This window comes from Astyanax mexicanus, chromosome 1, assembly GCF_023375975.1.
Source record: "Astyanax mexicanus isolate ESR-SI-001 chromosome 1, AstMex3_surface, whole genome shotgun sequence".
Taxonomy (NCBI): domain Eukaryota; kingdom Metazoa; phylum Chordata; class Actinopteri; order Characiformes; family Acestrorhamphidae; genus Astyanax; species Astyanax mexicanus.
The window spans coordinates 43,692,501-43,708,250 of NC_064408.1; the positions used below are offsets into that span (position 1 = coordinate 43,692,501).

The following is a 15,750-nucleotide window of genomic DNA, read 5'->3' on the forward strand; positions in this document are numbered from 1 at the left end:
ATAATCAACACATTTTCCTTATAATTAATGTAGATGTATTTATATATTTAAGTATTACAGTATGGAGGACCAAAAATGACATACGTATAAATAAATAAATAAATAAATGCACATATAAATGTAGAAATAAATAAATGTTGAAATAAATAAATGAATAAATAAATAAATGTTGAAATAAATAAATACATATATAAATACACATAGAAATGAATAAATAAATAAATATATAAAAAATAAATACACGCATGAATAATTGTATAGGTAAATAAATAAATAAATAAATACATTTCTAATTTTTTATATTTATTTTTATTTATTCATTTATATGTGCATTTATTTATTTTTTCATTTATTTATTCATTCATTTATTTCAACATTTCTACATTTATTTATTGATTTATTGCCACATTTATTAATTTATTTATTTCTGTATTTCTGCATTTGTATGATAGTTAGGTAGGCGGTCCTATCCTCGCTCTAAAGCAGGATTGGTTTTTGAGCTGCAAAAGTTTTGGCTCTACTGCTCCTGTCTTGGCCTGCAGCGGCGACATTTTGAAGCTGTTGACCCTCATTTATTTTCAGCAGTTGTTACTGCAGTAGGGGTTATAGCCGCGATGTTGCTGTGCCGTCCCTTTTGTTCTGTCTCACTGATACCGGAAGTACAGGACGGTGGAGATAAATAAATAAATGAAGAAATGTGGAAATAAATAAATAAATAAATGTAGAAATGTTGAAATAAATAAATGAATGAATAAATAAGTGTTGAAATAAATAAATGAATAAATGTTGAAATAAATAAATGAATGAATAAATAAATAAATGCACATATAAGTAAATATATAAAAAATATATAAATAAATAAGAAATGTATTAATTTATTTATTTACCTATGCAAATATTTATTCATTCATTCATTCATTCATTTATATGTGCATTTATTTATATATTTATTTATTTATTTCAACATTTATTTATTTATTCATTTATTCATGTATATATTTATTATTTCTACATTTATATTTGCATTTATTTATTTATACTTATGTCATTTTTGGTCCTCCATAGTACAGCTCAAACACACACACACAAAAACCTATACAGTATGTGTGTATATGTACAGTACTGTGAAAATGTTTTAGGCTGATGCAAATTTCTTAAAACCAATCATCTCAATATTAAGTTGAGTTAATATTGAGTTTTACTTGGCAAAGGTACCACGTATTAAAACAGATACAAATAAAAATAAATACGGTAAAAAGTAACAAGAAGTCCACAGGTGCCAAACCTTTGTTTGGGCGAACCTATTAAACCAATGTTTTTCATAGTACAAAGTAGGGCTGTGAATCTTTGGGAATCCCAAAATTCGATTCAAAATTGATTCTTGGGGTCACAATTCAATTTTTTCCTGATTCTTTCAAATCAGTTGGATTTCTTTTTCTTCATCCTCCATACTTTAGCGGCGCAACAACAAACACTGTAACACAACACTACATGCCCCTCTGTAGCCTAATAGGGAGAGGCAGTAAGAGCACTGTCGTGGGGAGCTTTTTAACTGTACCGCGGAGCTCAGCTAGTTAAAGAAACAGTCCGGGGTCTCCGTTCTCGTATTTGGTCTTCATAATGCATGCATAATGTTGTTACCCCTGTCTTAACTTTTGCAACATTAAATTTCTTGTCTTTGTAGTGTATTCAATTGAATGAGTTAAAAAGAATTTGCAAATTGTAATCTGTTTCTGTTTTCTTTTTTTCCCTTTATTTTTTAAATATGTAAACTTTATGAATTAAACATAAATTTAATATAAATCTTTGTTTTATGTCTTTCTTTGAGCTTCCAGACAAAGTTTTTCTCTCATTAACACTAATTGAGTAAACAGAATACTCTATTTAAACCAATGGTGAATTCCTTATTAGTGTTTCCTATAATAATATATAATAATCATATTGATGTACTGATGTACAAAGTGGTTATTTACATAAATTTTATGTACAAATAGCTTGTAGCTTGTAGTAGTAGGAATAACATTGTAGGTTCATGAACCTCCTAGTTCTTAGAAAACAAATTCACCAACAGTAAAAGACAAAGTACCTTCAGTTACAAAAGTTTTGCTTAACTTGTGTTGGGCACTGGACCAAGTTCGGTGGCAGGATCTCAGCCAGCTTCAAGAACAGTCAGAAACCAGTGCAGGCCCAGACTTGGTCCTGCGTTCAAAAATACACTGGGCCGAGTCTGGTGGCCGGTTCTGGGCCACCTTTGAGGACAGTCAGAAACCAGTGCAGGCCCAGACCTGGTCCTACATTCAAAAAGACACTGGGCCGAGTCCGGTGACCGACTCTCAGCCAGCTTCGAGGAGTCAGAAACCGAATAAGGCCCAGACTTGGTCCTGCGTTCAAAAATACACTGGGCCGAGTCTGGTGGCCGGTTCTGGGCCACCTTTGAGGACAGTCAGAAACCAGCTAAGGCCCAGTACTGGGCCAGCACTCGGTGGCTATCTGGGAAGTAACGCGTTACTGACATCACTGCCCATAGCATTAAGAAAAATCAATACACACAGTCAAAATAATCGAGCAAGGAGTTCAAACACAAGAAACAATACAGAACAATGTTCAGAACTCACATGAAGACACAGAGTCTTTACAATGAACAGAACAACCTCAGAGTCTTAAAATCAGCTCTAACAGGTCCTGAGGAAAGTGTTGTTGATCAGCTCTGATTCAGGGGGGCGGAGCTTAGCGAAAGCCTATTGAAGCACAGTGTGCTGATCTGTCCATGTGCACCTCCTACTGTGGTCAGAAGGGGGAGTCATCACAACATGTAATATTAATGATCAGATTTCAGTTTATTACAGAGAGAACAGATCAGTAGGAGTCTGCTGGTGTGTGTGGGTGTGTTTAACACATGATTTAAGCTTGTTAGAACTTCAGATTTTGCGTTTTGAAGGCAGAAATCATCATACAGTCATCATGAGAGTCACATGTTAACATGACATGTTGGAAACCTTTGTCCATTTTTTATTTAAATCTGGAGAAAAATGCCTGAATCCCCTCCTCTTTACAGTTTACATCCTGTAAATTCCTGTTAGTTAGTTGGGTTGGTTTATGGGTTATGAGACACTAATGATTTAAAACACTATAATTAATTCAAATGAGAGAAAAGTACAGTAATGCACACAAACAGTAAACTAGACCAATAGTCCGTGTTTATGAACGAGGAAACACTAATGCTTCTTAACGTCCAGATAAACCAACATCATCTTCATCACTTAACTTCACAGATGATCCTGAATCCACTCCAAATCCAGCGTAGAGGGGCTGAGTGAATGTGGTGTGGACTGTGTGTAGGAGGGTCATTGTATCAGAGACGCTGTAGAAGGACAGAGTTACTGCTCTGTGATCCACATACACTCCTATTCTGGAGGATGGAGGAGCTGAGATCTTAGTCTCAGTGTTGTTGTGACAGAAAGAGAGAGAGGGAAAACACTGCAGACTCCAGGACTGATCATTGTGTCCAAACAAACACTCTTTATTCCGTCCTTTTCGGGTGATTCCTTTATATGAGACTGATATGGAGACCTCATGTCCCTTACTGCTCCATTGAACCTCCCAGTAACAGCGTCCACTCACACTCTCCTTACTCAACACCTGCTTCCAGTAGTCAAATCTCTCTGCATGATCAGAGTACGGCTGCACTTTTCTACTGTTCTGCACCAATCTGTTGTTCTCAGACAGACTGAGGAACTGATTTACGGTGTTGGGATCCAGAGTCAGGTGACGGAAATCTGAAGAGGAAAAAACATTGATTTATTTAAAGTCAGAGCATTAAAGAACACAAATGTTTGATATGTTTCAAAGAACAAATGTACAGATTCACATTCTATCATGTAATACTACAATAGGAACATTGGATGTGTGTTTGTTGTACGTACACTGCATAAAGTCTTCTCTGCTCTTTGGCTCTGATGGTAAAATCATCCAAAGTTCTGAAACTGTGACAGCAAACAACAAATCACAAAAAACATACATAGACATGTAATCACTGTTTCAGATTATCTGTTTTTCTATAGAATTGTAGAGTTTTAGACTAGAGTTTATACCTTTTAGTTTAAACTGTATATACTTTCTATCACTTTCTAATCATTCCTACTGTATAATGAACAAATTCATACTGTAGAACCTGTAAACAGCATGTTACTGTAGATCATTCATCATTTATGATCATTTATTATGTTCAGTGGAGGTTAAATTCTACAATAAACACATTTCTTTATTATAATCCAGACAGATATCTTCATATCCTCAATAATCGCATACAGACACAGAAATCTACAGTAAGTTAGAGGATACGTAGCTGAAATGTTCAGTCTTTTAGCTTAACCTCAGCTTGTAAATGTTAAGTAAACTTTTTTCAGCTCGTATCCCAGGTTCTATACAGTCATTCTGTGTCTGTGAAGATGTAGTCACCGATACCAAGGGTAAAACGTGGCATTTAAAACTTTATTTCCTTCAGTTTATTTGAGTAAAATGTATTAATGACCTTGAACTTGGTGTTTATTGGCTCCCTACTGCAATTCTATTGTACAGCTCCCCAGCAAAAAGCTACACATCGGCCCTTCGTGGGCTAAGTGTGGGCACTGTGGGCAGGGGCTAGCCCATTAAAATTCCAAACAGGCCCAACATGGGTTTTCTGTGGGCAGCCTGTTCATTGGCTGGCCCACTCAAATCCTATAAAAGGCCGCTGTGGGCTAGCCTGAACTGGTCCAGTGCATTAATGCCCCTGTAGGCCCAGTGTGGGAATTATTTGGACAGCCAACACTTTGATGTGCCCACACAAATCCCAGGCAGGCCCACTGTGGGTCAGCCCACATTCAGCCTGCACCATTTCACACCTTGAAGGGCCAGTGTGGATTATATGTGGGCAACCCGCACTCTGGCATGCCCACACAAATCCCAGGCAGGCCCACTGTGGGTCAGCCCACATTCAGCCTGCACCATTTCACACCCTGAAGGGCCAGTGTGGGTTATATGTGGGCAACCCGCACTCTGGCATGCCCACACAAATCCCATGCAGAGCCAGTGTGGGTCAGCCCACATTCAGCCTGCACCATTTCACACCCTGAAGGGCCAGTGTGGGTTATATGTGGGCAACCCGCACTCTGGCATGCCCACACAAATCCCAGGCAGAGCCAGTGTGGGTCAGCCCACATTCAGCCTGCACCATTTCACACCCTGAAGGGCCAGTGTGGGTTATATGTGGGCAACCCGCACTCTGGCATGCCCACACAAATCCCATGCAGAGCCAGTGTGGGTCAGCCCACATTCAGCCTGCACCATTTCACACCCTGAAGGGCCAGTGTGGGTTATATGTGGGCAACCCGCACTCTGGCATGCCCACACAAATCCCATGCAGAGCCAGTGTGGGTCAGCCCAAATTCAGCCTGCACCATTTCACACCCTGAAGGGCCAGTGTGGGATATATGTGGGCAAAACACTTTAGCATGCCTACACAAATCCCATGCAGAGCCAGTGTGGGTCAGCCCAAATTCAGCCTGCACCATTTTACATCCTGAAGGGCCAGTGTAGGATATATGTGGGCAAAGCACAGTTTAGCATGCCCATACAGTTCCCATGCAGAGCCAGTGTGGTCAGCCCAAATTCAGCCTGCACCATTTCATACCCTGAAGGGCCGGTATGGGTTATATGTCTGCAACCTGCACTTTGGCATGTGCACACAAATGTCATGCAGGGACACTGTGGGTCAGCCCAAATTCAGCCTGCACCATTTACACACTGTAGGCATTGTGGGTTATATGTGGGCAGCACGCACACATATGTGAGCATGCGCACACAAATCCTATGCTAGGTTACTCTGGGTCAGCCCAAATTTACCATTCAATATTTTACAATCTGAAAGTTTGTGTCATAACAAGTTCATATGAAGGGTATCTGAATATTTTTTATTGTTTTTGTCTGTGAGAGCTAGGTAGATTAGCTAGCTTAGTGGATAGGAGCAACACTGTGTGAAATGTAGCATCAGCTCTGAAATATTTTCTAAACCAAAAGTGGAGAAAAATCAAGGTACCACAGCAGAGTTGTGCAGAGACCTTTGGAGGGGCAGGTGCTCAAAGTCAAAAGGGTGCACATGGAGCAAAAATTTGAAACACCTGCAATATCATTGATAAACTCTGATGCACATAAAACACACACACACACACACACACACACACACAGTAACATCCCATATTTTTCAAGACATATACTGTATAGCTATACATTTTTATTTATAAAAATATTTTTATTTAATATTTTGGATAGCTACGAATTTGCTCCATGGTGCTGATTCATAATCTCACCTTTATTATTGGTAGTGCTGATAATAAATAAATAAAAATATTAAATTATAAATGTATTTGTGCTTGACTATACACTTTGTGTGAGCCAGCAAGCAAGGTTATAAAAGTTACATATTTTTTTATTTTTGCATGTGATATTTAATTTGTGTGTATTCGTGTGGGCGCGACAGGGCAGTGAGGGCATGTCAATGTGGATCATGTGACCGACGAATCCACCCCCCTCCCCCTCCCCCCTCCCTGCACGTGCCTTTACCACAGAGCAACGATCAAGCTTAAAGGCAAAGTCAGTGAGTGACTTTGGTCTGTCAAAGTGACTAAAAGGTAAGTTATAATTTCTGTTCTACTATCCGCTTTTCTATTTTTTGCTAATGTATGCTAATGTGGTGCTAATGCAGTTACCACTCTCAGGTTATTGTAGCATTATAAGGGTAGCTATGTCGAAGTTAGCATTGTGCTAAAAAAAGTTAGCATTGTGCTAAGTTAGAATGAGAATTTACCTCACATTTAAATAACACAAGGGGCTCCCAAGTTGGCAGCTTATCTCGGCTCTTGGAGAAAGACTGCTGTTATGTAAGTTAACTTTATATCCAAGTATGTCAACAATAACCAGCTAAGGGAACAATGGCTTGCTAAGGGAAATATTAAGGGAAATGGAAAATGGAAAGATATCCACTTAAGCTAAGGGAAAGATATCCAGCTAAGCTAAGGGAAAGATAGCCACTTAAGCTAAGGGAAAGATATCCAGCTAAGCTAAGGGAAAGCTAGCCAGTTAAGCTAAGGGAAAGATATCCAGCTAAGCTAAGGGAAAGATAGCCAGTTAAGCTAAGGGAAAGATATCATTTTAAAAAGTTTTGGTATTTTTGTGAACCTGATATCCTGATATCGGCCACCTCACATGTTTATAGAATGTAACTACCAGTCACACACAGTGACTGTAAAGGCTATTTATGTTTCACCATGAATAGCCTGAAGAAATTCAAATTCAAATTCAAATAACTATCACTATATAAGAATCACTGTAATCAAATACAGTCTGCAAATTTCTCTAAAATTAAGCATTGTACATGAAAAGACACTAACAGATGTAGTATTTACCTGACTGCATTCTCATATCTCTATATTATTATTTTAAGAGGCCGTGAGAAGATCAATCATGCCACCACCAAAGGATGCAGAGATCGAGCAGGTTGCAAAGGTTTGGCTTTGGAATTCACGGGACCGTTCAGGTGGACGGAAGCATCGTCTCATGCAGTCTCTTCAAAAAAATAGTTAATTTATGATCTATGCTATATTAATGCATAAACAATATTCATTTTTGATATTATGATTAACTATATCTGTTCTATTTATGTAAAATGCATGTGTCTATTTTCTCCTTCATTATTATTGCTGTGAGATAAAAAACTTAATGCAAAAACTAATGTTATATTCAATTAGAATTTTTTTTTACTGGTTTGATTGGGATGACATTTTGGTTCCAAGTCTACAAGCAAGAGGAATAAAATTAATAATAGAGATCAGGGGTGGGTTTCCTGAAAGCTTCGTAACGCTAAGAACTTTGTTAACTCGTACTTGAGATTGATCGTTAATTAAAGAGTGTTTCCCAAACCCGTGAGTAACTAAAGTACTACGTAAACTCGCTCGCAGATTAACGAGTGCCCTCACCCAGTCGTTATTCTTAAGAGCTTCTTTAAGGGATCTCCACTTGCAGTTCAGCACCTTAAACACCAGGGACCGCCAATTTTGAGGGAGAAAAATTATAATTTCCCTTGTTGAAGCAATTATATTTTGTTACTATTAATTATAACAAATTATATTATATATATATAAATATAATTATTATAATAATTAATATTATATTATATTATATTATATTATATTATATTATTTGACGTGTCTGCGGGTGCTCCGGTTTCCTCCCACAGTCCAAAGCTAATTGGATGTCGGATAAAAATGGCCCCTTAGGTGTGAGTGTGTGAGTGGATGTGTCTGTGTGTCTGTCTGCCCTGCGATGGATTGGCGGCCTGTCCAGGGTGTATTCTGCCTTCAGCCCGATCCCGGCTGGTATAGACTCCAGCCAGTGAGTGAATGAGTTATATTATATTATATTATATTATATTATAATGTCAACTTTGTCTGTGGCTTGTAGTCTGACTGGGCATACTGGAATTGACCAATCAAACCCATAAATTATTAAAATCCAGATTCCTGTAGATGATGCTCACGGTCTAAGCAAAGCTGCAAAGTCACCAAGTCCGTGGATTCTGTAATCAGGCTGTTACTGTGGAATACACACTTATATACACTTCCCACCAGCCCGGGAATTACAGCACAGTACAATATATTTCCATGCTATTGGGAAAATCCCTGGTACTGTAGGTCCGGTGCTGGGGACGCCTGCGGTGTCTTTAATCACACCTACACGTATTGTAAAGGGTATCGGTGAATGTGCAGGTAATATTTAATATTATTCTTTATTTAGATGCTTCTAACCAAGATTGTGGCCGTTCATCTGGGCAAACTCTGGGGTGTGTCAGCTCGCAAATATATAAATACCAGTCAGTTGACACGTCTCATTTAATGTTTTTTTTTTTTTTTACATTGTCGATTAATATTAAAACTATGAAAATAATTAATTGACGCATATGGAATTAACAAAAGTTAACAAAAAGGTGCATGGCCTTTACAATCCCCTGACCTAAACCCAACTGAGATGGTGATTTAGGATGAGCTGGAGCTTTACAGAGTGTGTGTGTGTGTGTGTGTGTGTGTGTGTGTGTATATATATATATATACACACACACCGGAACATACGTATATGTATTATTATATTATTTTTATATTATTAATAATTATAATAATAATAAATTAATATTATCAATATTACTATTAATAATATTAGTACAATATCTATTAATATATATATATATATATATATATATATATATATATATATATATATATTAACAATAATAGTTTTAAAAAAGTAAAAAAAGTTTAATTTTTATTAAACATTTATATATAAACATATGACTTATTTATTTAGTCATATGTGTCTTTAGGAGTATTTTATTAATGCCAAAGTACATCCTTTTGTAATTTAAATTTCAAAATATGTATAATATTGATGATTACAACACTTTTTTACATTTTTAGGGTGTAATACTGAATAAATACTGCATAATAATCGATATTTGTGGATCGATTGTGCGCGCTGTTTCGGGGGAGGAGTCAACAAAGATGTTCTTTAACCTCCTTTGTTAATTTTCACGTTGCGAAGCTCTTTGGGAAACACTCGCAGAACTGGCTCGTTCTTTACTCACATCATTTGTTATTGGCTAAGGTTGACTGTTTTCGGGAAACCCACCCCAGAGGCTTTGTTCCAGTAGCAATAATAGTATCAGTTTATTATTCATCTACTACATCAGTCTAGTGCATTTAAGTATTTATTCAAGAATATGATTTGCTGTTTTTATTGATGTTTATATATATATATATATATATATATATATATATATATATATATATATATATATATATATTAATTTAAGTTGTATAATTCTTTGTTATTTTGTATTATGTTTGATATTTATATCATACTGTTTATTATAAATACTGTTTTTGCAAATGGAGATATTTATGCAGTACATGTTTATCTACATGCTAAAATATAAATTTGGGATTTATTATTAAGTAATTTACTTAAATAATGTTGTGTGTTGTTTATATTTCATACATGATACTTTGTAATAAATTAATTAATTTACTATACACTTTAAATTGTGTTATTTATTTAATTGTTTTACAGCCAGTTGCAAAAAATGTCAAAGTGCCAATAGCACAGCTTTAAATTTTCTTCCTTGAAAAGTGTTCTCTGTTCAATATTGCACAGTTCTAAAAATTTGGGGCCACAATTGGTTTTCCACTGAGGGCATGAGTCAGTGTGTGTGTGTGTGTGTGTGTGTGTGTGTGTGTTAGAGCTCTGCAAATCTCTGTTGGCCCAATGGGCCAATGCTTTGGTGTTGATTTTGCATAGAGGAGTAAATCTTCGCTGGCCAAATGTGGGCTGCCTGAAAAGGGCCCACGCCGTGGGGCCGACGCTATACTGGTGAGCAAATCTCCATTGGCCCAATGTGGGCTGCCTGAAATGGGCCGACGCCATGGTGCTGGTGCCGTCCCAATGAGCAAATCTCCGTTGGCCCTAAGTGGGCTGCCCATATGGGGGCGATACTGCACCGACGTGCAAATCCCCAATGGTCCGATTTGGGCTGCCCATATGGGGCCGATGGCGTGGGGCCGATACCGCACCGATGTGCAAATCCCCAATGGCCCGATGTGGGCTGCCCATATGGGGCCGATGGCGTGGGGCCGATACCGCACCAACGTGCAAGTCCCCAATGGCCCGATGTGGGCTGCCCATATGGGGCCGATGGCGTGGGGCCGATACCGCACCGATGTGCAAATCCCCAATGGCCCGATGTGGGCTGCCCATACGGGGCCGATGTGTTGGCCCACATTGGGCCCTCATTGGCCCAGTGTGGGCATGTTTGCTGGGTCTGCTACGTAACGCTAGCTACACTGCATTGGGATAAATAAAAGGTAAAGAGGTGCATCTTCGTTATCTAGTCATCTTATCATTACCAAAATAAACAATTATATATTAAATTTGATTAGATTATCTAGTGATATTTAGTTCATCATGTATTTTCACCTGCATAACTGGATCTATCTTACCCTGATCAGAGATTTCACTGATTTCCTTCCTGCAGAATTCCTCCAGTCGCTCTTTCAGATCAGAGAGAGATTTCCTCACTCCATCAAATGAGAGATGATGATGATGGACAGTGATGCTGGGTGAATCTTCATCTTCAGAAGAGACACTCACAGACTTGAAGCTCTGTAGAGGAAAAAATTGAAGCAAAATTAAGAGCTGATTTCAGATCAGAAAAGTTAAATTTGACGTGCTTTCTAATCTGTTCTTCACACTGCAGTGCATAATGTACAAGATACAGTCATGCAGTATCACCTCCATTATAGTTTCTCCATCACAGACTGTATGTTTTTATCCTTAAGGTGGAGAAAACAAGTAATTCTGTCTCTGTTATTGTTTCTTTTACTTTCATATATTCTTTAAACATTTCTATAAAAACTCTATTACTCTGTTACTTATTAAAAACTATCAGCATTGCTTACTGGATTAATCGTCTGAATATGTCACATGATATAGGAACTAGACTACTTACAGCCTGTAGCACCTAGCCAACATTAGCACCTAGCAGAGGAGCATGATATAAACTTCCAGAGGAGCAGGATCCTCATCAGCATTAAAACAGGTTCCTGTAGGTCAGTGTTTGTTACCTGGAGGAAGTGGATGTGATCCTCTGTGTGTGAAAGCTGCTCCAGCTCAGTGTTTCTCCTCTTTAGATCAGTGATCTCCTGCTCCAGCTGCTCCAGGAGTTCTTCAGCTGCACTCAGTTCAGTCTTCTCCTGATCTCTGATCAGCTCTGTTACCTCAGAGCGCTTTTTCTCAATGGAGCGGATCAGCTCAGTAAAGATCCTCTCACTGTCCTCCACTGCTGACTGTGCAGAGAGCTGTTAGAACAAACACAGAAGACTCAGTTCATCTATCACTCCATGGTTGTGAGTGGAGGAGAGTCTAAATGAGGAGTTAAACAGCTGCTCCAGCTGATCTCTGCTTAACACTCACTTTAAGACTTTCCACAGCCTGTTTCACCTCCTGCAGCTTCTTCTCTTTCCTCTGGATTCTCTGCTGGAAATCTGTCAGCATGTTCTTTAGTTGTGGCTGTAAGTAAATAAACTACATTTCAGTGTTTATGAATGGGTGTTGGGCGTGTAGTCTGAGAGCTTTAGGACTGTGTATGATAATCAGAGATTTTCATGGTGTTGAAAACTAGAATTAGAAAAAGCTGCAGAAAATATGACCTCTGTTATGTTACATCATTTCCTGTGATTCTGCCTGTTAAAGGACTCGAGCCCTGCTCTCAGAGTCTTATTATGTAGACCATATTTACTAGTTTGTAGAAATTAAGGATCATGAGGAGCATATCTTGTGATTAACATCAGGGTTCTGATTCTGGGCAAGACCAGCAGTCGGGATGGTATCTAAGTTTAACAAACACATTCTTACCACTTTAACAGTTCTACTCTTACTCTACTTCCCTTTACAATAATATTTCAAACTAAACTCTCACCTGTTTTTTTATTCTTTCAGCTGAAGCTGCAACTGAATCATGACCTTTGTGTTTGTGATAGTTTGTGGTTGTAACTGAACTACAACTACATACAATACATCACAGTGTTCATCCATCGTACACAAATAACAGATGCAGCTCTGATCAGTACGACAGTAGATCTCCATCAGTTTATCATGCTGAGAGCAGATCTTCTCCTGTAGCTGTTTGGAGACTGTGATCATCTTGTGCTTTTTTAATGCAGGAACTTCATAGTGAGCTTGTAGATGAGTCTTACAGTAAGAGGCCTGACACGTCAGACAGGACAACGTAGCTTTACGTTTCCTCCCAGTACAGAAATCACACTCCACATCTCCAGCTCCAGCGTAACAGTGAGCAGGAGAAGCAGCTCGGACTTCTGTCTTCTTCAGTTTCTCCACCACTTCAGCCAGCATGTTGTTTCTGCGTAGAACAGGCCTCGGAGTGAACGTCTCTCTGCACTGGGGGCAGCTGTAGACCCCCCTCTGATCCTCCTGATCCCAGTGTCTGTAAATACACACCATACAGTAACTGTGTCCACAGGGAATAGTTACTGGATTCTTCAGTAGATCCAGACAGACTGAACAGCTGAACTGATCCTGATCTAAAATACTGACCTCTGCCATCTTACTGCTCTCACAGACTGAGAGAAAAGATAGAGAGAGAGAGAGAGAGATAGAGAGAGAGAGAGAGAGCAGCAGCACTCTGAGATCAGTGCACTTTGAGCTTCTACTTTTAGTAGGAGTGATATTAAAAGTCTTGTGCTGTGCAAACAGCACTGTGTGACTGTTTAACCAGGTGTGGAACTATCACGTGGTTAACACAATAACTGTACATAATAATAAGAAACAATGAAATAAAATAAAAATAAAATATTGATGCTGAAATCAGTGAAACTGGGAATCTATGAAGAACATTATATGCTCCCGCCTGGTTTAGTTTACTTTTCTGTGTTTCTGAGAGACGATTATCAGTTTATCAGATGCATTAATCTGAAAGAGACAATTACCAGATCTCTACTGCTGTTCTGCAGCAAAAATACTGGATTAATCGTCTGAATATCTCACATGATATATAGAACTAGACTACTTACAGCCTGTAGCACCTAGCCAACATTAGCACCTAGCAGAGGAGCATGATATAAACTTCCAGAGGAGCAGGACGACATGATGAAGGACAGCTGCTGTATTTAATGATGTAATAATATCTAAAACCAATAAAAATGGAGATGTCTGTTTTTCATTGGGCAGTGCTGAAATGTTACCTGGTTGTTATCAGTTAAAGTGCTGAAGTCAAGTGTTGTCCATGTGAACACCATAAAGCTAAAAATAGACCAGGTGATGGGTGTTGGCACCTAATGTTCACAGTGATCTCTCAAATTACTGATTGTGCATGACGTTAGGTCTATTTGTCAGATTGCCCGACCTATGAACAATACATTTTTCATAACCATAACAAACATCTGGACATCAGTCTGAGACTTTGTATAAAAATAGCTCCAGCTGTTCAACTTTGAACTCTGAATTTAATTCATTATGTCTTGTTCTACAGAGCAGATCTTTACTGCTCATCCTGGATCATAAACTGGGTACCAAAATATCTGACCCACTCTGACAATAAAAGCAGTTCATTTTACAGTTTTGGAAATAATGTATTTAAAGTTTATGTACAGTGCATGTGTATGTATTGTCTTAAAGAAGCTACATTTTAAAGTGTAAAAGTGAACAGATGTTCATGTGATCATCATTAAGTTAGATAATGATTCTTGGCAGTGAATGTGCACAGTGTTATCTGACGTAACTCACCGTGCTTGATGAATTACATGTTTATAATCACACAATGAAGTCTCTTTACACAATATGTTTCTGACTGCAAAAAAGAAGATTTAATTAAATAATGAGTGGAGGTATTAAACTCTCTCTGCTTTAGTTAATATTTGGTCTATTTGTTTCTCTGTGATTCATAATAAACAGCATATGAGGATCAAGACAAAGCAACAGTAGATGCACATCTGTCACCATTTTGAAGGGAGGAGCTTCAGTCTTTTATAGTGATCTCACATTTCACTAAAGGAGGCATGACATGCAATCACTGGCCACTTTATTAGGTACACCTTGCTAGTACTGGGTTGGACCCCTTTTGCCTTTAGAACTGCCGTAATCCTTTGTGGCATAGATTCAACAAGGTGCTGGAAACATTATTCAGAGAGTCTGGTCCATATTAACATGATATCATCAGACAGTTGCTGCAGATTTGTCGGCTGCACATCTTATGATGTGAATCTCACGTTCCACCACATCCCAAAGGTGCGCTATTGGATTGAGCTTTATGACATGGTGCATTATCCTGCTGGAAGTAGCATCAGAAGATGGTACACTGTGGTCATAAAGGGATAGACATGGTCAATAACAATACTCAGGTAGGCTGTGGCATTGAAACAATTGATACTAATAAGCCCAAAGTGTTTCAGAAAAATATTCACTACACCATCTGCACCACCACCACCAGCCTGAACCGTTGATACAAGGCAGGATGGATCCATGATTTCATGTTGTTGACGCCAAATTTTGAGCAGCGGAAATCAAAACTCATCAGACCTGGTGACGTTTTTCCAATCTTCTACTGTCCAGTTTTGGTGAGTCTGTGTGAATTGTAGCCTCAGTTTCCTGTTCTTAGCTGACAGGAGTGGAACTCGGTGTGATCTTCTGCTGCTGTAGCTCATCAGTCTGAAGGTTAGACGTGTTGTGTTTCAGAGATGCTCTTCTGCAGACCTCGGTTTTAACGAGTGGTTATTTGAGTTACTGTGGTCGTTCTATCAGCTCGAACCAGTCTTTATTAGTCAAACCTAATAAAGTGACCGGGGAGTGTATAAAACAGTTCTTTATGGCTTTGTTTTTCATCATGTGCCGTGTAACAGTGAGTGAGAATAACAGCATCAATACAGTGAAACACTGTAATGAACAGTGCTACATTAACGTATAAATCACTATTAATAACTACCAATGGTACTGATTAATTACTCAGTTAATTACTTATTGAGTATTACTACAGATAAATTACTGATCATGTCAACATGAACTGCTCTGCTGAAACTCTTACACAAGATCTAAATCTGTCTAATTCAACAATTCAGTGTCTGATTTATTCTATTAGTGACACCACACACTATAAGC

At 38.4% G+C, this 15,750-nt stretch overlaps 2 protein-coding genes across 2 annotated transcripts in view; one reads left to right on the plus strand and one right to left on the minus strand.

The window, feature by feature from the left end:
- LOC111190048 (polyunsaturated fatty acid lipoxygenase ALOX15B-like) overlaps window positions 1–15,750 on the plus strand; it is a 153,587-nt gene that overhangs the window by 101,302 nt on the left and 36,535 nt on the right. The window lies entirely within an intron of this gene.
- Window positions 3,072–13,225, minus strand: LOC125782636 (tripartite motif-containing protein 16-like). Its single transcript, XM_049467330.1, has 7 exons — window positions 12,669–13,225; window positions 12,560–12,612; window positions 12,055–12,150; window positions 11,706–11,939; window positions 11,082–11,244; window positions 3,924–3,983; window positions 3,072–3,776 (listed from the first exon to the last, which is right to left on the minus strand). Exons 1-7 carry the CDS (start codon window positions 13,201–13,203, stop codon window positions 3,226–3,228), a joined length of 1,692 nt encoding a protein of 563 aa, XP_049323287.1. The 5' UTR covers window positions 13,204–13,225; the 3' UTR covers window positions 3,072–3,225.

What these genes read in the sequence shown, in the direction of transcription:
- LOC125782636 (XM_049467330.1), bottom strand. Translation starts at nt 13,203, where the DNA reads ATGGCAGAGGTCAGTATTTTAGATCAGGATCAGTTCAGCTGTTCAGTC. An exon ending in CTGAAAGAATAAAAAAACAG is followed by an intron (nt 12,151 to 12,559) that starts GTGAGAGTTTAG and finishes ATTTACTTACAG; the next exon opens with CCACAACTAAAGAACATGCT. An exon ending in AGGCTGTGGAAAGTCTTAAA is followed by an intron (nt 11,940 to 12,054) that starts GTGAGTGTTAAG and finishes TTGTTCTAACAG; the next exon opens with CTCTCTGCACAGTCAGCAGT.